The 22,292-nt window shown below is 39.2% G+C and overlaps 1 protein-coding gene across 2 annotated transcripts in view; it reads left to right on the top strand.

Moving 5' to 3' along the window:
• PDGFD (platelet derived growth factor D) overlaps positions 1 to 22,292 on the top strand; it is a 133,293-nt gene that overhangs the window by 67,941 nt on the left and 43,060 nt on the right. The window contains exons 2-3 of one of the 2 annotated variants that reach the window (XM_021529341.3): positions 9,246 to 9,432; positions 13,416 to 13,596. In XM_021529341.3, the coding sequence (XP_021385016.1) occupies positions 9,246 to 9,432; positions 13,416 to 13,596 (368 nt within the window). Of the gene's footprint in view, positions 1 to 9,227; positions 9,433 to 13,415; positions 13,597 to 22,292 lie in introns of both variants that reach the window. The other variant, XM_021529339.3, reaches the window with a different exon arrangement.

Here is a 22,292-nt window from a genome sequence, read left to right as displayed (position 1 = left end):
TCCTGTGCCTCTAACTTAACAAACCTAAGAGTAAGTTAGGCGCTTCCTTTTTTTTCATCAACATCCCCCCATTCAGCCTAGCAGGAATGTTTACAATAACTTCCTCTTGGTAATGAGCCAAACAGCTGTTTTTCCAGAAAGGACTTGGGAAGCTGGGGTGTGTAAATCAAATCTTTGGAGCAAGCTCCTCTTCCAGTTTTGGTTTTGGCTTATGGTGGTCAGGATGTATCTGTACTGGTATGAGAGATGGTTGCTGCTTGTGGTGCAGCAGCTCCTGAGCTTGTGGGCTATGGTGATACACAGCAGTATCATCTTCCCAGCCACCGGTCCCTAAATATTGCCAGTGAATGAGCTCTCGTACACTCCAACGACATGTAGTTCTGTTCCTAGGTGAAGGACTAAGGAAATGTCTAGATGATCCTTTGGTGCAAGATCATAATAATAAAAGGCCACAGCCAAGAATTTTATGTGCCTGGAAATTTTGTTGAATTGCAGTATCTATCCACATGACAGCTCTGCAGCATTCTGATGCCAAACCTCCAGAGAAAATCCTAAGCACTTACAGGAAAGATCCCCCACACTTTCATATTCTCAGTACTTTCAGTATGCATGACTTAAATTACTTTCCAGACTGGGAATTTCATTTCTCAACATGGGTTTTATCTAAATGATGTAAAAATGCCCTGGTGGCCCTACTCGTGTTTTGCCTTCATTCCAGGAAAAGATCTCAATGTCTTCTGCTTTCCTTGCACCAGTTTTGTGGTTTTCAGCAGAGGAAAACTGAGACATGGGGGCAGAAAGGAGGCTATGGTGTGCTCCACTCTGGTCTGAACTGTCAGAGGCTGATGACAGAGTGCCTTGGAGTAGAAAGTAGAAAAGCTGCTGGGTTTAATTTTTTGGCTTAATCTCAAATTCTGGTCTTTGTGCCAAAAATTTCTGCTGCATTTTACCTCCATCCACTCCTTGGAAAATGGACGAGCCATCTTTGAAGCAATATCCAGAACCTATCCATCCCTTGAGAGGAGACAGAAGTGGTCTAAATTTTCTTGAGCAAATAGAAGAATCACAACACAGGCTTCTGGTTTTCCTTGGAGGAGATTAAGCTGTGTCTTGATTTACAGAATAGAGTTCACTTTTTAGCTGTTAGGCTATTGTACAAAAAAAGAACAGACTACTACTAATCATACTTTAATGCAATGAGATATGCCTTTTTAAAAAAAGATTGAGCTAACTTTATGGTATTAGGTATTTAATGCACCTGCCTTAAAGGGACTGAAGTATCCCCATAAGCTTTTATCTTTGCAGTCGGGTGATATATGGGCTCTAAGAGATAAAAAACATGCCCATGGCAAATGCAATCCAAGAAAAGGATGTCTGTTAGGATACTTTTGCCAGACTTTCTATTATAGGAAGTGACCTTTCCCTCCCTTTCAGAGATTTTGGATCTTCAATGCTGACACAGAGGGTAAGGAAACATCACATCACAACAGAAAATTGCCTTGATTTGTCTTATAGAACAGATCTCCTTTTTCTTCCTAATGCCCCAACATGTGACCTCCACTCTGTAATTGCCTATCTATCTGCTACAATATGTTCAGCATGAGAACCTTCCTCTTTTGATTGGATTTTCTTTTTCCTTCTATCAGCATTTTTTTTCTGTAAGAAAATTCCATGTCTTGTTCAGATGTAGAAGTGCCTGAGTAAAATGGTTTCTAAAACAGTATTTTAAAACAAATTCTCTTTTTAGGCTTGAGCTGTGCCAGACTTATGAGGCAAAAAGTCTTTGTTTGGTTGTAAAAAACTGAAAAATAACAAAGGAAAAATGCAAAAATAATATATTTTTATATATACATGAAAATACATTTTCAGGAGAATTTGAAGGAAGCTTCCCATAAAGCTCTATTTTCTTGAAGCCATTGCCTAAACAGGAAAATTCAGAGTGCCTAAGTTCACAGTTTGCTATTTCTTTGCAAAACATTATGAGCCGATGTCCAGTGTTGATATTTGTGCTTAATAGCAATTGGGTTTCTAATTGGCACCATCTTGTCCAAGGCACTGCACAAGTTTTATGTACCAGCCTTCTTACAATGATGTTGGCACTCACTGCAAACATCTGCTTCAGTTATCATGTTTCCCTTAAGCTCTTTGCAGCACCAGAAGAATAATTTCCTTCTGTATTTTTTTTTTCTCACAGTTTCCCAAGGTTTTATGTGTTTTTATGCTCATAATCATGGAGATATATGCATTAATCTTACTGCACATCATTTGATCAACACATTCTTGCTATACACATTTTCTTCTTCCATACTTAATCATGAAATCCCAAAGAAAAAAATACATAAATATACAACATTCAATTTGCTGTTGGTTTAAGAGTCCAGCAGAGGTGCATTGCAACACTACCACCCATCAGGAAAGAACTAGAAGTTAACAAAGTGTTTTATGTATTAGCCTAATGTATGTCACTTTTCTAATGACACTTTACTATAAGACATTCAGGATGTTATTTTGTGTAGAAGAAAATCTCTATTGAGAAGTCAAATAAAAGCAAGTAATACAAGTCACTGCTAAAAGCAAACTGCTCTGAGTTTGGTATCTTTGTAAACACAATTAAGGAATTGTTTTCTCAGTATTCATCTGTGGAAGGCCCCCACTGAAGCGGACAGAAGGAGAGCCTTCACCCCACAAAAATGCAGTCCCGCCTGTTCTTCATTTCAGGACTTTTTTTTTAGTTCTGTATGCAAAATGCAGTTATGATGGTGACCATTATACAGGGAAAATAGTATTATTAAATGCAAATAAAACTATGCTTATTACAGTGAGAAGCGTAGAGACAGGCTGGCTCATTGAATTATGTGCCTGGACTTCCTTATCAAAGGCTCATTTACTATTCTCATAAGTGGTCTTTGCTGATGTCATGTTCAACCACAGATTGTATACCATCAAGACTAGTGGGGTTGCTCTGCACAGAACCACAGGCAGACTACTAACCCTTCTGTTACCAAATGGATGATGGCTCTGAACTGAATTTTAGATATTTGGAGTGTTTTCATTTTTTTATATCTTCTGTACTGGTGTGCACTGTCTAATTTTGTTTCTTTCAACTAAAGCTCAATTTTGTTTCTTTTGTAAATCCTCTGTGGATATATTCTTCTAGCAAAGATCTGCACACAGCTCAGGGACTTGGAGTGAGCTGATTGCATGGCAAGGTCTGAATTTAGCTGAACATGCACAGATCATCTTTTGATATTCCTTCTGTGACAGAACATCATGCTTTAGATTTGAACTGTGATGTTTCTTGGAGTATCTTTCATGCTCCTGATAAAAAGATGAGGCCTGTTGATAAGAGAAGGAACAGGTACCTGGAGCTTCTTCTTTGAAGTCCAGTGGCAAACCAACCAAGCTCCCGTGGGATTTAGGTTCTCTTTTTAATTGCTCATTTGTTGGGTGGTATGTAACATGTTAGGTGGTGTTAAAATGCTGTCCTCTTTTTTTGAGTATTGATCCAGCGAAATCCTTAAGTATGAGCTAAACCATAGGTTTGTTGTGTCCTTGAAATAAATGGGGTTATTGAAGTTGTATGAAGATGAAAGCAACTTGAAGTGATGCTGGATCCAATGCTTTAATATACTTCTACATATACATCCTTATACCAGATTGGCTCTTTCTCAGTTTAGTGCCTCTTTAAGGGACAATTTGGATCTTTTATTTATCACTGACCATCCCAATCCTTTCCCTTGTTTGGTTTGCCTTCTTGGAGAACTGCTGGTGAATAGTGATGGAAGCAGAGCTGACTTAGGTGAGTTGGACCTCTGTCATTAAAAGGGCAGAGATATCTAGGACTGGTACTACCATATAGGATTATATTCTGCATTAGAAAGCAGAAGTGTGATGTCGTGTTCACTGTCTAGGACTCATTTTATTGTTTGTATATATTTAAACAAACAAACCCACAAAAAATAAAAAAGCAAATTAAAAAAAAACAAACCTCTATTTTTAACAAGGAAAATGATCTTACAGTTTTACATCTTCCCAACAAGCTGTGACCATCTATGGCATACACTATTTTTACAATGAACTCTGTCATCTTTTAATCTGATTTACACAGAACCTTATGGATAACAAAGTTTCTGCTTATTGCAGGAGGGTGGGGAGTGAAAAAAAAGCCAGTGACTGCATGAACAGGCTACCATAAATACTCATTTGGCATGCCTGTCCCTGAGATGAACTGATTTGTGGTCTGGATTCAAAAGTGTTTTACTGTTCTTTGCTTCTCTCTGAATTCAGCTATTTAGATCAGGCTAATTTTCAACTGGAGGAGCTGAATTTTCAACTGAAGAGCTATTATTCTCCCTGAAGGTTATCTCATTTGTTTAAAAACTGGTGGCAAACCACTGACTGTTGTATTTTTTTTTTTTTTTTTTTTAAGACAACAGCAGTGGGGGAGGAGAGTTATATCTGGAAAACTGGAAAACTCCCACATGCAAAATCCCAAGGTCCTTTCCTGAAATAACAAATACTTTCATAAATAATAAAATGAACTTCACCATGTTTCTCAGAAACTCTGTCCTCAGCTGTACCAGAGGATGAGCTCATGAGGTTATGCTCGATAGCATTTCAGAGGGTGTATTTCTCCTCATAATACATTCAGAGTGTGGCATTTTTTTCAGCCTTTACTGCTGTATCAGTGTTGGTTGGCCAGCTTCCCCAAGGGGAGGAAAGACAGAAGCAAACTTACACACAAGGCAACACCTTAGGAGGCGCTAGAAGTGTTGAGATTCTGGAAACCTTGGAAGGGTGGAGCTAAGTATTCCATATTGTTGTCTAGGTCCTTAGACAAGGTCATTTTCTTAATTCTTCTTTCTAAAGGAAAAGACACTTAAAGACTATCCTTGCTGTATATATCACAGAACAGATGTCAGATTAGCTATTAGCAGTTAGAAATTGCCTTTTTGGTTGGTTGGGAGTTTTAAAATTATTATTACTGTTGTTTTAGTGAAGGAATTCATTGTCTGTTGAATGATGATGATACAAGCAGACTTCTGTCTGTAGTAAATAGGCATGTCATGACTAGGAGGAGTAGCTTTAAGAGAAAAGTGTTGATATGTTGCTAAAGCTCACAAAGAAGTGCAGGCATCCAGAGAAAACACAGGATGAAATTTGTTTTTCTGATTCTTCCTGCCCCTGCAGCATGGCTTCACTGGGAAAGGGAAAAACATTGGATGCACTGGGCACCCATGGTGGGGACTGTCTTGAGACAAGCACCTTTTCCTGAATATTGAACTGTACATCCCAGTTCCCACTCTTGACACCCAGCTGCACTCCTTGCAGGGGGAGGAAGGCAAGCACTTTGGAAAATGCAGTTGCCTTGAGCATTTAAATGGGAGCTCCTCTAATTTGTACAGCTGGACTATCATGTATGCCATTATGTTTAAAATTAGTGGTTGTAAAAGAATTTAGAGGGGGAAAAAAAGGAGAGATTAGTTCAGATAAATAAAATATAGAGCAAGCTGCTTCACAATCAGCTCAGACTCTCTACAGGGAATTGCCTCACCAAAAAGGATGTCTTCCTGATTCCTTCCCACTCATCTTCCTTATGAGATAGTTTTTCTCCCTCAGTGCAAGGATATGTTTCTGGCTTCTGCCATCTAGAATATCCTCCTTCTGTTTATACCCTAAATGGCCTTTCTGCCTTCTAACTTAGCACCTGCTTTTATTCATTGTGAAATGATTTTATATGCTTTTTAGTAAATGTGACAGGCAGTGCATTATGCACTGTCATGTTTTATTTACTCCCATAAAGCATTATGGAATACAGTTAGAATGTGACATCCAGGACACTGTGTAGTGCTGCATTGTGTTGTGTTGTGCTGCAACATGAGACAGTCCAGTTCCTTGAAAGACACACTGTCGTTTCCTTTGCCTATATATTTGATTAAGTGTTTTTTATTCTGACTTTCCCCTTGGTGAATGTGCATTCCATGAGTTTCCCCAGTGTATCTGATGAGGACAATGCTTGTCTCCTTGGAAAGGTCTTACTTTAGTCTCTTAGCTTTGTTGATACAAAAGGTGCAAGAGTTGCTCACATCTCCTCAAGCTGTTTCCCAGATACTTGATTCATGAGGAGCCAGCCTCCTGGGAGAAACTCTGTGTTGACTGTGTTCTGTCTGTGAAATTCTGATGTGTTTGACTACAGTGCTGGCTACACCACTTCAGGTTGTAATTTAGTGCATGGTGAGGAGGGTGAGAGGGAATCAGGCTGTTTCAGAGCTCCTGAAGAGTCTGCTCCAGCATCAGGTGAAGGCTCTGAATAGCTTTAAATTTCATCCCATGTGAGCTATAGAAACAGCATTTATGGCCATTCTCATCAAACATACTTCATTCCTTTGTGGAAAGGACTTTTCCTCAGAGTGGAATATTTGAACACCCCTTATTTTACTATAGTGAGAATTTTATCCCCATACTTCTCTCCAGCCTTTCCTCTACAATGACTTTATAATTGGCATATTTACCATGATGGAAATAACAAGTCACTGTGCTTTGATTTTTAAGCTTCATAACACATGCAGCTTTATTGCTTCATGTACCTGTGCAACTTGGATGCTGCAGAGCTGTGCTAGCCATAACATTTCAGCACTAGTCTTGGTCAGGTGTGACTGCCTTACAGGCAGAGCAGTGTAGTATGTGCAATTCAGATTTAACTTAAATGAAAAGCTTTGACAGACCCTCTTCTTGATGTACAAGGAGCATGTAGTGTTTATTCTCAGTTGGTGTGCTGTGTGCACAGATGTTTTCTTCTGGGTATATGTATGACCACATTTCAGAGTTACTGTCCCCAGAACCCTAATTTCAGCAGCTGACAACGTGAGGATAAAACCTGTGCTAGAACTGCCTGGGAAAAGGGAACCTTTCCCTCAGAATCATGAACCAGATTGAACCACATAGTGAAATGCATGGTGACAGAGGGAAAATGGCAATAGTTTGCTGTTCAAGAAAGAAGAGTAATGGACTCTCAGGCACAGGATGAGTTTTGCTATGTTTTACACAGAAAGTTTTGTTCTGACTTAGGGAATTATTTTTTTTTACTAGAATTTGTTATCATCAAATCTGTTCTATTTTTATCCCTTTTCTTGGACGTTTTGGATAAAGTCCTGTGAAATAGTGTCCTCTTAGTGTAATGGGTATTTTCAGAGTTCAGAGGTCCCCAGGATTTCAGTAAGAGCTCAGTAGTGTTGGCTGGACATTTTGTTTCATTCCAGATCAGGGGAAAAAAAAAAATAAAACAGAAACAAACCAGACTGCACAGATGTCTTCCCCCCCCCCCTTTTTTTTTTAATAAGAGCAAATGCAAAACAGAATTCAGCATAGATGTCCCTGATGAAAATCACAACAAAACTAATAGGTGGGAGGTCTTTAGTTTCACCAAATTGGCACTTTTCCAATGCAAATTTTTTTGTTAAAACTGAACAAAACAAAACTGGCTAGTTCTGCACTTTGTGAGCTAGGGCTGTGTTTGCTTAGAATGGGTTTCTCAGAGTGTGAAAGCATCTTAGAAAGATGTCACAATTAGGTCCATAGAGATAGTTTTATGAGAAACACAGACTTTTTTCTTCTGAGTTTCAGAGTGTTTGGAAGCTAGAATTACTGTGCTGTCAGAAGAGTACAATGAATGGTTAGACAACCATAGTTTGCTTATAGCTGTATGCAGGGTGGTGTTTACAGCCAGTAACCAGTGAAAAGCAACCTGAAAAATAGATGTACTAATCAAGAAGTTTGTACCATTTGCCTGGATTCCTGGCTTCAATGAGTATTAACAAAACAAGTATATTTATTTCATATAAAGAACTTATAAAAATTCAGTCACACATTAGGTTTTATTTTAAAAGTAAAGACTTAGATTAATGTGTGTGACAGATGGCTGCGGCTGGTTGCTTTGGTTTTGTATTTCCAGCATTCACAGAGTGGCCTGGTGGAGATATTTTACCCCCATTCGTTCTTCCTCAGTAGCCAGATTCAGGAGAAGGCACAAATTTTTTATTTCTATTGCTTGCAGTGGAACTGGAGGTTGAGATGGCATTCAGCAGAGTGATGTTCAGTTTAAGACAAAGACGCCAGAGTTTGGGTATTTACATGAAAACAAGTGTCCAAATTCATGTAGATTGCCACACATCATGTGGGGAAGGAACACAGGTAGCTGTCCCACAGGTGGAGGCTCAGAGGTGCATGTCATGACTGGGAACTGAGACCTGCTGTGATCTGAATGTTGTCTTGGAGCTTTCTGATCCTCAAAATTTCCTCATACTGAAGTTGTCAATTCATGGAAGAATGGTTGTTTGCAGTTCTTTGATGCAAACTGACTCAAATTCCAGTATCAGAAGCAGCTGGGCAGTGCAAGTGCGTGGTGCAACTGAGAAAACATTTTGACTTTTAGAGGTCTGGATCTTGACAGTTCCTGTAATCCTTGGAACCATGGATTTACAAAAGCAGAGGTTTTACCTCGGTATAAGTAAACTTCAGGAACAATTGAGTATTTGCTCAGGCAAAAGCTGTGGAGTTTTAATTAACTAAAGACTTGGCTATTTGTCTTGAAGTTACTGAGTAAGATGGTTGATGGGATAGGATCTGGCCTCATTTGCATCAGTATAAGCATGGAGTAGCTGTTTGAATAAATGGACCATAGGCAGAAAAAGGTTCAAACAATATAAATAAAATCAAAACATGACTTTATACATGTTTCTGGGAGCAAATACTTAAGCACATTAAAGAAATTTAAATTCACCCATACTCACTTTCCTGCAGCCTTTCATTGCTTTTGTTTAGAGGGCATTGCTCCCCAGAGCACAAAATTTGGGAAGCAGGACTATTTACATTTTTTATTTCAGTCTGTTTTACTTGGTAGTTCTCAAGCTTTTATTAAAGTTTAATTCTGTTTTAAAACCAAAGTGGTGAGAATGAATTTATATAATCAATATGAATGTAGAAATAATTATACATTTCTTGTAAAATAAAGAGTCTATATACTTGAGCTCTGTTGTTCTTACTGTTTAATAGGGGATTGAATTAAGAGAAAATACACTGTACTTTCTATTGAATAATAACTGCTCCTAGACCCAAGGTTTTATAGACTTGAAATGCAAATAATTGTGCTGTCTTATAAACTGTTGTGTTTTTTGCCTTCCTGTAACTGGAACAACATACTAATTTCTACAAGTTGTGACTACTAACAGAGAGCAATCACCTCACAGACTTGTACCGGAAAGAAGAGAGCATCAGTGTGGCAGGGAACGGCTGCATCCACAGTCCTCGCTTCCCCAGCAGCTACCCCAGGAACCTCCTGCTGACGTGGCGGCTCCACTCCCCAGAGAGCACCAGGATCCATCTGGCTTTTGATAATCAGTTTGGGCTGGAGGAACCCGAAAATGAGATCTGCAGGTGAGTGCCAAGTGAAAGTTTGCAAAGGTCTTACTAAGTCCACCTTTGAGATAACTGGCATGAGACTGCAAAGAGAAACCAGAGCATGTCTGGCCAGGTCTAGCATGTCCTTGCAAGGAGGACAGACCTTTAAGGGGCCCTTCCAGCTGAAATTAGTCTTTGAGTTCATAAATAAACAGAGCTGTTCTGGACTTGAAGCAGTTTTGTCAGGTTTTAATCCTTCTATAATATTTTAAGAACAAGGTATTTGTATGCTCAAATCCAGCTGTCTTACAACATAGGTGCTACTTTAATAGGATTTTGTCCTCTATCACCTCTATTGTGTTTCAGCCAGGTAAGAAACATCTTTTTCAGTAGGTGGAGGGCTCTAGGAGGTTTGAGTGAGTAGGTAAGCATTTTTATTGGGGTGTGAGGGACAGACAAAAATGCACTGAAATATATAATTACCTTCAAATTACTCCCTTATCTTTATTTTTTCTCTTCACCAGTACAATTCCTTTTAAAACTTTTAAAAATAGATCCACAAATATCAGTGTACTGATGCATGCTGATGTAGCTACAAATCTACTAAAGCCTCTACCCTACTATATCCCAGTTGCTTTGGTTACTCTTTTAAGCAAAAGTGACTTTAAGCTCAGGTGATGAGGCTGATTAACCTAGGTGGATAAACTGTCTCACATTAGTAGAGTACAGAGGTGAATCTTGCCAGCATTCACTAAAACAGTATAAATCCATGTGTTTATATTTCTTTTATTCAGCTCTCTTTTCTGTGGGGGAAAACAGGCTCAGGATTCCCATGCCCTCCAAAAGGCAGATTGGTATTGATGCTACTTAGGTGAAAAGCTCAAATCTCAGCCTGCAACTCTGCCTGATCATGTTGTTGCTTATACCTTATTTATGCACAGGATTTGGTTAGTGTTTCTGCACACCCAGCCTCTTCTTATCTTATATTTGTCAATTAATTTGTGTTTGTAGGGTTTGGCATCTCTGCAGGCATTTTACAGGATGGATTTTTTTTCCTTATTTTTCTTTGTTACATTTTCTGCATTACTGATAGAGGGAACCATTCTTGCAGGTTTGTTTTCCATGTAGCAATAGAATGCAGCCTAAAATTGGCTCTCCTTTCCTGCTCCTTGGCAGGTTTGCTCTGGTGATGTTGGTCCAAGATCAGCAGCAGAGTTGGGAACAACAGTAACCTCCCAGTACCCCAAATGCTTTCCCAGATTCAGAGCCTAATGCACACAGAAGCAGCCTGTTAATATTTACATAGTGGATAAACTGTGGCTGACCTTAAGCATTGCAACTTTGAAACAGAGGGCTAATTTACTGTGGAAAAAAGATGAAGTATTCTCTGTCAAAAGCCAGTAAAGGTGGTGGCACAGTGAGGGAAAGTCAAGCTGTTACTGGCATTATGTGCTTGGAGTGCATCTTGGAAGACAGTCAGCTTGCTTTTTCCAGAGCAGCTAATTTAGAATGCAGAGAAAAGTAAAGACCTTCCATCATCCATAGTGTCTATAGAAGCTGGAGAAATATCACATCCTTTTCTGCAATAAAACTTTCCCTTGAGTTTCTGGAAGACTTTTATTTGGGTAGTATTACTTCCAGAGCAAGGAATTTTTTGGTCAGACAGATGTGATGGCTTCAACTCTGTTAAGTACTGTGTGCAGTTGGATGTTTTGCTAATGCTCAATATATTTTTCAAAACTAGATCCTTACTGCAGCTTCAATTCCTGACAACCCCTGCAGTGTTGCTTTAGAGAGACAGTTAGGACTGTTTTAATTGAAATGAATGCCAAGAGCTAAGCACATGCTTGAAGGCTGGGTATACTGGACAAGTAATTCAGGACCTCTGCACCTTACCTTGCTTTTTTTATTTGCTTTTGACCTTAAGCTTTTTTCTCCAGAAACGTCCTAGTGTTTTCTTTGAATTTTTCATTAATGCTAATTATTGTAATTTGCATACTATTAAGACTGAACTGATTGAAATTCATTCAGGCTGAGGAATTAAAAGGTATATTTTAGCAGAGCCATATTTCTTCAGAGCTTCTGAAGAAGGAGAGAAAATATTCAAGGTCTTACAGAGTGTTCAAGAAGTGCTGTTAGCATTTCCACAGGCACTTGATAAGAGATGATTCTGAAAAGCAATTAAATTACCCAGCCTCTGAAGCTCCTTGGATACACAGAAGCAGCTGAGAATACACCTACTTCTCAGATCATTGCAGCAAAGCCTTTTCTGTTGAAAGCAGATATAATCCTTGAAAGTCCATGGATTTTCCCTGGTTTTGCTGCTTAGTCTGGCTTCCAGAAGTGAGGAGGCCAGTCAGGACAGCTTTCACCAAAGCTTACAAGGTTATCTCCTGCTGAGCACCACAACCTCTTGTGTTGCAATAGACATTCATAGTTACGTGATTCCCAGGGGGCCAGGGTGGATCCTTGGAGCTCTGCTGGGTGCCACATCCATCACCACCAGGGAGTAGGAGCTTGGGATGGTGTAGGGAGATTGAGACAAGTTTACCTCTGCCTGGAACTAAATTTTGGTGTTCTTCAAAAAAGGAATATTTCAGTAGAGTTTGGGCAGATTTAAGTGATCATGGTGGATCTGTTATTTTCTGTTCTGTGCAATCTGGCATTGGTGAGTATAAAAGAAGCAGAGGTGATATTCTCAAACCACATAGTATTTGTAGTTTTTTTCTCATGGGCTCTCAGGAGAAAAAGAAAAGTAGGTCTGTTATTTACAGAGCTATTCAGCTCCCACAACTGGGCAAAGAGGAGGGTGCTTGGCCCTCCTCCTTGGAGGTGGGAAGAAGTTCATTGCTAGCAAGAATAATTTAACAGTCCTGAACTCCTTCTTTGGAGGGAGCAGATGCTTTGATAATACAAAACATTGCTGGTAAAGACCTCCAGAGTTTTAAAGCTTAACTGTACTGTGAGGATGTCACTCAAGCTGTCCCTCTTGTCGTCACCTCTGCCTCACTGGCAGCAATGTGTGGGGCCTAATTCTGGTTCCAAAGATATTGAGAGACATTTTGTCACAGATTTAGTAATAGCAGAATTTTATTCTCTGCCCCCTTTATTCTCCAGCTCAATAACTGTACTCATTTATTTATCTATTTATATGGTCATTTATACCCAAGCAGGCAGATGCGCAGGCTGGAGCAGTGAGTGCTGCCACTGTGTCCCTTCATCCCTGGGGTTTGTTGCCTTCTGCTCCTGGCAGAGCCCTGTTTGGGCTCAGGGACCACTGCTGTGGCATGGATGCCTGGCCAAGATAAGACTTTTCACAGAACAAGATGTGCTGTTGCATTTTCCCTGGTGACAGCATGCACATGAACTCCCCAAAGGGCAGCATGCTTTCCTGCTTGTAAGCTAGACATAAATCTTCCCAAACCAGCTCCAGGAGCAATGTACCACCTACAAGGAGGGTCCTAAAAAGCACCTTTCAGTAGCATGCACTGCCCTGTGTCCCTCCAGCATGTCCCTTTTCTCCTGTCACAGTGGCTGCTCCTCTCTAGCCCTCTGACTGTCAGAGCCGGCGGGCGCCTGTGGCTGCTGCTGCTGCTGCAGGGAGTTGGGTGACCACCAGAAAGTGCACAAGTGCTTGCAGCTGCTCAGGTTGGGCAGCTTGCCTTAAATAATATTTTATCAGGTCTCTAAATTATTTACCCACCACATAAAACGCAATGTGTATGTTTACTGTATACTAAGCACATGCAAGTGCCTCTTACTGCTATTTTAACGTGGTAGCAAATACTGTCATGTTCCAGAAGCACAGAAATCAGTCATTTGAGCACTCAGGCAGTAGCTTGCAACTTAGTTTATTTAGTGGCACACAAACTTGTCCACCATTTGTAATACTTAGTTGATGTTTCGGAGTGGCGAATAGGGGACAGTTGTCTTTGTGTCTCCAGCTGTGCTCCTGTCAATTTGCAAGCACCTTCTGTAACCAGAATCAGCAGAAACTGATTCTTCATACTCTTTTTCAGGTATGACTTTGTGGAAGTGGAAGATGTGTCAGAGACCAGCACAGTTATTCGAGGGCGGTGGTGTGGACACAAGGAAGTGCCTCCAAGAATTACATCAAGGACAAATCACATAAAGATAACTTTCAAATCTGATGACTACTTTGTGGCTAAACCTGGATTCAAGATATGTTACTCTCTTGTGGTAAGTCTCCTAGGGGTAATAGGGTAAGAGACAGTTTGCAGTGTAAAAGAGCATCAGTTCTTGAAGACTGAATGGTGTAGCTAAACGTGGGATCAAAACACTAAATGACTAAAAGTAATTTTATTCCAGCAACTGCATTAATGCAGATCAAAGTATTTTTGACATGGTGTCATTAAATATAAAATAAAGTCAAGTTCAGTTCAAGATTTACTCTAATAACATGTTTCAGAAGCACTAACACTTTCCACACTAAAGCTGCACTGCCACTGCCTTGCGAGATGCTGCAGAAATAGCAAAGAAATGGCTGCTCTGTGAACCCCCTTTTTCATATTCATTTGAGGTCAAATAAAAATACCTTGAGTGGTTATGGCTGTGATTCTCAGATGAAGAGTAGTTTATCGTGTATTCAATAGAAGTCTGCATGCAAGACAGTGTGCTAAGGCTGAGACTATTTTTAATCAGATATCAACATACCTCTCTATATGCAGAAGCATTAGTAGTGTATCATGTACTGTTTCAATGAGCTTAAAATCTCATCGTTTTTTTTTGTTTTAATTTTGGTTTTGCTTTTAGGGAGCAGGAATGCTCAGTACACTTAAGTAGCTTTTGATACAAGTATGTATTCCTTTGTATTGCCCTGATTAATATTATAATGCTTTTGGTGCAGTGTAGCCCGAAAGAGGCAGATTTTGCAAACACTCAGGAAATGGTAAGCAATCATTTATTATACTGTCATAATTATATTTTCCTATCCATCACACTTCTTATTCCCTTTTTATTCAATCCACTGTACTTTAACAAGAATAAGAAAGACTGGGATAGCAATAATGTTGTAACAGTAAAGATTCATTGTTTGAGTCATTTCACTTCTACCTCTTGACTTTGCATGCATGTATGTCTGTATATGCTAAAAAGAGTCCATAAACAGCACATTGTCAAGACAGAGCAAAACTATATTTTGCTTCCTTGCATTTAAATTGTTAGGCTTCTAGTGGAGTAAGATATTAAATTGTAAGCTCTAATTTGAAGATAATCTACTAAAACTCAAATTCAGGCAGAACAGTCTATGAAAGACCACTGGGCATAAAAATGAGAGCGAATCAGCAGCCTTTCTTTATACTTTATTTCACACATATACATATATATATATATATATATATATATATATATGCATGTGTGTGTGTGTGTGTGTATGTGTGTGTGTTTCCAGCACAGCCACAGAAACTCTGCTGCATTTAGCAAGTTTAATTCCAGAGAATATACAGATAGTCTGATAGTATTAGGCTTTCTGAAAATGAATGTTATCACTCATAAGATACAGGACTTTACACTAGAAAGCTCAGAAAAGGCTATTGTATTTATTTCATTTCAAAACTATGAGTAAACAGAGAATTTGCAATCTAGCATATCTATTTACAAGAACAATCTCTAAGTGTACCCTCTGAATGAAATACTACTTCATTTCAGAGAAGAGCCCTGTGCAGGTGATTGGTGGTATTAGTGAGACTGGGGGTGATTTGTATTTAGCTGGTCTTCAGATTCCGAACCATCCCATCTAAAAGTGCAGGATTAATTCTGAGCATAGTCAGCCCTTGTTCCATAGTCCCCACAGTCACCTAGAGTGCAGTTCGTAGATATCCTGAGCACTGCTGACCCCTGAAGGTTGAACTCGCTGTGTGTTTCTAGTTGGTAAACCAGGGAGCATTAATGAAGCATGCAAAAACATATGGTATTTTTCCTATGAGATGAAATTAAGGACCATTGCCTTTTTTCCTTCCCTTCATAACCTTCTCCAATAAGGGCTGCATCTGGGGCCTTTCTTGGAACATGGTGCAAATTTCTTATGTGCAAATTTCTTAATTCCCTTGCTTTTTCTTATATTTGGAGTTTGGATCTGCATGGTAGTTGTTTATTTGTATACAAGACTCTGATAATTTTCCAGAGAAAATAAAGCAAGTGATTTGGAATTTATTGATCAGCTCCCCCTTCTGTGCATCATGCCAGAATGACTGGGTGAATTTCTCAGTTACTCATGCAGGCAAGAAGCTTTGCAGCCTGACTGTTTGGCCTCTCATTAATAAATCTTGAAGGAAGTCAGTGAAGTTCACTATATTTGATGCAGATCGAGCTTTTACTCAGCACTCTACATGAGGCACAAATAAGGCACCAGAGAGCTTAGCAGAAAAATCCTTCACTATCTTTGTATATTTGTGTTTTTCTATTAACTGCACATTTCAGTAACATTTAGAGAAACAAAAGGGGATTATTTTTCTAGAGAAGACATAAATTAGACTTGTATCACTTGTATCACATTTGCCTTTGTGAATCAAGGTATAGAAAGTAATGGTAACAAGGGTTACAAGGTATAGAAAGGTTACAAGGTCATAAGGTTATAAGGTTATACAAGGTATAGAAACACCCCATGTAGGATGAAAGAGCTCGATGGTATTAGAATTCAGACTGATTCTGGAAAAATAGACCAAAAAGATTCAAGGATGGTCTTTAACAGTATAAGGTTGAAAACTGTAAGGATATGTGGGTCCTGTCCCACTATAAGGTACAAGGGACAGGGGAAAAAAATCTGTGCAATAGAGTCTGATCATCTAATTACAGCATTTAACAACTTTTGCTTGCCAAGGCTGTCTCCCACCACCTTCTTCCTCTTCTTCCCTCATCTTCTGTGTTTTGGCACCTCTGCCTCTGCTCTCCCCTCTGTGGGTCTGAGGGACTCAGAAGGCTGGAAGGGGAGCAGTGATGGTGGTCTTGGAGGCACGGGACAGGTCCAGCATGCTGCTGCCTGCTGCCTGTCCCACATCTGCTTTTCCCTCTCAAACAGCAGCACTCCCTGGAGTGGGAGCTCCAGGGTAGACCTGACTCCAGGAGTTTGTTAGCGAGCTGAGTGTGCCCCACTTCCCACTGCTGACCTCAAGTTGACTAAGAGTCAAAGGTGTCCTAACCTCTGTGGAAAAGGTCCCTCCTCCTGTGTGCTGGTTGCAGGAGGAGGTGGGTGTGCACAGCTGGAAGTTGGTCTCTACACTCACCACTTCACATTCAAAGACCCCAGCTGTAGCTGTGCAGTTTGTTGGCTTAGACTGGGTATCCACATAGAGAATTGTTTCCCTTGAACATCTTTGAAAATTGCCTTTTCTTTAAAGTTCACAAATTTAGAGCAAAAATTTTCCGGAGCAAGACATAGACAGTGATTAGGCATGTGCCTCGTGTGATTGCAAATTTGTTTGAAACTCGTCCCTACCATTATCACTTAAATCCATTATTTCTTAAGGTTTTAAAATTATTTTCTTGAGTTGCCTTAGAAATATTAGGTTGTATTATAGAAGGAACTGAGGTATTCTAGGGTGGTGGTTTTTTGGTTTGTTTTTGTTTGTTTGGCGGGGGAGGGGTTGGTTTTTTTGAGGCTTTTTTTGTTACATTTTTTTATCCTAAGGACATAATCATTCACAACACACAGTGTAGAAATCCATGAAGCAGAGGAGGATAAATTTATATAATCCCCTTTTTTCTTATGAAGTTCTTTCAATATCATAGTTCTGGAAAGGAATGTTAACAAGATTCGATCCCATGTTTTACAACTTCATTTGCATGAACATTTAGTGAAATAGTCTAGGAACTCATTCAGGAACATGTTTCAGCAATAAAGGTGAATGTTTAGAATTAAAATTCCCAACTCTGCATCTAATTTCATTTTAATGAGACAGCTAGAAAATGTTGGATTCCATTTGCTAATTGAAACATTATTTTAAGTTTATTGTCAAAGGCACATACTATATACGGGCACATGTTATATACACATACAATATATACATATATAATATACAAAGGCACATGTTATATACATTTATAAATTATACATTAATGTATAAATATTATACATTTATAACAATAAATTCATATTGCTATACTAATTGTTTGGTTAATCCTAAATTAAATCTGTATTTTGGAATTCTGACTAAAATCATTTAGTCTACTACTAAAGGGCTACTGAAAAAACTAGGAACTTCTATAAACATGCATGTATATAGAGGTGTAAGGTTACATATACCTCTTTTTTACATACATAGCCATGTATTTGTTGACATGTGGTATAAAATAGGAGAACATAAGAGCATTTGTCCCAAGATAAGCTTATGTATCAAAATATGTATCAGCATGTTAAATCCAAAGTAGTTTTGGCTTGTTTAAAAATGAAATTTTTTGGATGAGGGAGCCATAAAAAATTAATGGAATGGAGGAGGGAGGAACTTTGAGTTTGGATCCATATGTGAAATTCCGTATGTGGAATAGCTTTCTGCTGAACACCCTGTATATAGGTGACCACATCTGAGATTGAAAAGAGAGCATTAGTCACAAACAGGAGTAAGACACCACAGTAAAATTCAATCACTTCCATACAAAGAATATTTACCAAAGTTTGCTCAGTCTCTAGGCTTAAACTGTTTAATACTTGCCTATTAAGTTCCAAAGAAAACAAATAAAATTGGAACAGCAATCAGAAAATGAAAATTGGAAAAATAAGAAACTGATCCTGATACTTATACTCACTGCTATCACTATTAAGCGACTGGTTCCCTGTATTTTACTACACTTGTCTGCACAAGTAGTGCAGCAGCAGGCTTAAGGGTTTTTTTTAAATAAGTCAATAAATAAATGCCCTTAAGAGTTAACATGATCATAAAAAGACTCACCAGTGGGAATACAGATCCATAAAGATCATAAGGAATGATTAATTCTAAGTTGAAGCCAGTCTGGAAGGTGCGTGAGGCTGCTGCTGTACTTCTGGTTTATCTTGTCACAGAATGGACAGATTTCTGTATCCAGGACAAAATATTCTGCCTAAAACTCCATGTAATACATCTCATGTGACAACAGGAGTAATACTGATGCATCTACACCTTCCCTACTATTAGATAATCCACAGAAGGAATCCCAGTAAATTGCTGGGCTGACAGAAGAAAGGGAATGGGGTGGAGTGGGATGTCTTGGCTAATAAAGTGATCAAACATGAAATAGATTTCACAATGAAGAAAGCAGAACTTAATTGTGACCTTTTATCAATTCTTCTGCTACTTTCTCAGATTTCAGTTTTGGTTGCCTGTCTATGCTAGACAGCAAAGACTTTTTATAAATACAACCCATGTGCAAACCACATAACAATCTATATTATGAAACTTCTATTTTCTGAAGTTTTGACAGAAAACTATTTTCTGTGTTTTACTCAAGGCATACTATCATAAAATTATCTCCCATAGGCTCATCTTTCAGGAGAGAAGTAATTAAGTCCTACAATCTAATTAGATAAGGCTTGCTCAAAATCTTTAACATTATTTCTCCAAGTTCACATAAGCAGAGAATTTAAGTGATTATCTATACACAAATTCGTTTGTTTGTTTGTTTGTTTTTGTTTGGCTTTTTTTTTGAGTGGGTTCTTTTTTTTTTTCTTTTTTTGGAAGATGTAAAATTTTTAAACAACAACATAAGATGATTAAAAGAGATCAAAAAGAGATATTACTTCTTGTGCATCTTGAGACATGGAGTATGTCAGAGTAATTTTGTAAGGGGAGGAGGAATGCTTTTCATTTAATAAGGGTTCCTGAGACTCCAGCAATCCTCAAGCTGCTGCTTAATTCACAAGACCCAACCTGTCCTTCAGCAAAGTTTGATGAAGAAATGAAGGTCACATGGTAGAAAAGCAAAGCAGTGTGGTGGGCAGGCAAATTCTGGGTCTCCCAGCACTCAGAGCAGAACCAAAGATAGCAAAGGATACAAATAAAAGCAAAAGTGGCAGTCACATAGCTTGGCAATAGGGAAAGGGTATTCTTGGATTTGGAAGGCATGTCTGGATGGTCAGTTTCACAGGCAGCAGTGGCTGCTCCAGGGACAGTCAAAGTTTCTAATTAAAAGATTCATGCTGGCATTTGCATCAAATCAAGAGCTTTTTCTGCCTTCAGCATCCTGTCACACCTTCCAAACCCCTAAACCTTTACTGACTAACTCAGAAGTCTTGTCCACCCAATCTCTTTTTCTCCAGAGTGGAAAAATTTGCAGGTTTTCAAGTCTGAGATGCACCAGCTGAATGCAGCACATGAGTCACAAGCAGCCTGGGGGCTGCAGCCAGAGCAGCCAAACCTGGCATGACCCAGAACTTCACAGTCAGTTGTCCCAGACTGCATTCTCCCCCAGTGCTCCCTCAGCTGTGGTTCTAACGTGGTCCTTCTCTTGGCAGGTCTTCTGAAGGTCTAATGCCTCTTCCATGTTTACTTGTCTCAGACACTAAAATTGGTCCCACCCCTTCTGCTATGTGGTTCTCTGTTAGGAGTCTCTCTGTTTTGTGTCTTCATTTTTAAAGCCATTCCAAATTCAGAGGTTTCAGGGAGAAGAGGAATCACCTACCAGCTTGGCATTAGAGGATGCTACAAGTACTAGAGGGAAGGACTGATTTAGGATCATCCAGAAATTGCAATGAAACAGTGGCAGCAGCAAAGACAAAGGAGGACAGTAAAATACAGTCCAAGTTTAGAAAGAAAGGTTTCTGTCGGTAAGGCATAGTGGAAGAGTCAAGTCCACAGAGAGAGAGAAGGCAGCAGAAACACCAAAATGGTGGGAAAGGTAGGTGAAGCCCCAGACAAGCAAATATGCTTGAAAACTAAAGAAAAAATTACAAAACTGGGGGACAGAGAGGCTGTGACTAACAGTATCAAACTTGGCAAGCACACCATGAAAGGAGGAGCCTTCCCTCTTTACTACGAAGGTGTCCACAGGTTACTTGTTCATTACAGTCACATGAATGCAGTTTCACTTGGACTCAAGAGGGTGAATGGCAATAAAGGAAACATTTTAACAAGGCACTGAAGATAAGGAAGGATTTGCATAACCCAGAAGAGTCATGGTGGCATGGTTCAGAAGGAAAAGAGGAAAACAAATGGGAGATATTAAGGAGGAAGTAGACTTGAAGAAAGACTGTGTCCAGGAAAGGAGGGTGGGCAGGTATGGATCAGGTAGAAAGCAAGACAGAAGTAAGACCATTTTGCTGGATCAGCTTCTTTTAGCAAAACCTCTGGCTCTGGACTTGAGGACTGGGTTTGAATATATTTCAAAAGTGAAAAGAGTCGATGGGCAACATGAATGAGGAATTGAGTTATGGCCAGGGAAATACAGACCTTCTTGCAAGGAAGATAGCAGAACCAGAAGCAGTGGGACCATATAAACACACAGAAGCTCCCGGAAGCTGTCAGACTTCAACTGATAAAACAATTGTTTTAATCAGAAAGGAAAATAGATCTTAATGCCTGTGTTTTCTCAGCTGCAGGCATGTGTGCCTGGCAGTTTTTTTGTTTGAACAGCATGAGGGAGAACTGGTCATTTGTTCTCCTCTGTCCTTGATTTGTTGACAGCTCAGTTAGTGTGGCTTCTTTGCAGGATGCTGTAATTGATCTGTCTTAACATAGCAGTAGTCCTGTTAATAACCAATTCCTGCTGAAAAATGCTACATCTTAACCCCAGTCATGTGCTATTCACTGGATGAGAATTCACCAAACTCATGGCGGTGGCCAATGCATGAGGAAATGCAGCACATTGCACCTCCAAAGGACTGTACAAACACAAATGTGTTATTTTCAAATCCAGTATCCTGTCTCAAATAATTGATTCTAACAAGACTTAAAGGCATTGTTCATTTAGGAAAGCTTTTGATTTTGAAGAGCTGCATTTCCTGCAGTCAGAACTTACCTGTTTAAAGAATTCCTGACAAAATGAGTGACCCAGAGGAAATTCCCACTTTTCCAATATAAGTTAGAGATACAAAAGACACCAACAGGAAAAGATCATCATGTACGGTTACAAGGGGATTACTTACCCATGTTAGACAAAAACAATCAGAGACTCAGAAGCCTCATTCAGTATAAAGATGATTTCCTGCAAAATACAACAGAATCAAATTGGAAAATGCAAATTGCAAGAAGCACACATTCATATTAGCAATGAGATCATAAAATGTAAGAATAGCAGGTAAGAGCCACAGGAATGTTGCAGTCGTTGGGAAGTGTCTAATAATGGCAGAATAGTGACTTCAGTATTTTAATTGAAGGGAGCCATGGTATCATAGCAACTGACCATGATCTTCCCACTGTATTTGACTAAGTGAGGGCATGTGTGAAGATTCACAGTAAATTGTCTGTCCTGTTAGCTTTCATGCTTTTGTGGTTTAAACCCAGATGGAAATTAAGCACACACAGCTGCTCACTGACCCCCCTCCTCTCTCCAATTGGGAGAAGGATTGAAGCAAACTTGAATGTTGAGATAGGAACAGTTTAATAATTTAAAATAAAGTAAAGCACAGCAATAATGATGATAACAAACAGTAAACAAAAAGTGATGTTCTGTGGTGTGGAATATCCCTTTGGTCAGTTCAGGTCAGCTGTCCCAGCTCCCTCCTCACTGGCAAAGCATGAGACTAGGAGAAAAAAAAAGAGTTTTTGACTTAGGATAAAAATGACTTATCAAAATCTAAATCGGTGCATTTTCAACACCATTCTTTTTCCAAATCCACACAGTAACAGCTACTGAGAAGAAATTAACTCTATGCTAGCGGAAATCGGGACACAGGCATATATGGCTTCCTGGTTCATAGTCACATTTTAGTCATAATATATGTGGATACATAAAAAAACTCAGTATACAAG

The sequence above is a fragment of the Lonchura striata genome, chromosome 2 (genome assembly GCF_046129695.1).
Source record: "Lonchura striata isolate bLonStr1 chromosome 2, bLonStr1.mat, whole genome shotgun sequence".
Lineage (NCBI taxonomy): Eukaryota > Metazoa > Chordata > Aves > Passeriformes > Estrildidae > Lonchura > Lonchura striata.
Note: the sequence above shows the minus strand (reverse complement) of the source record. Positions and strands in the feature narration are given on the sequence as shown.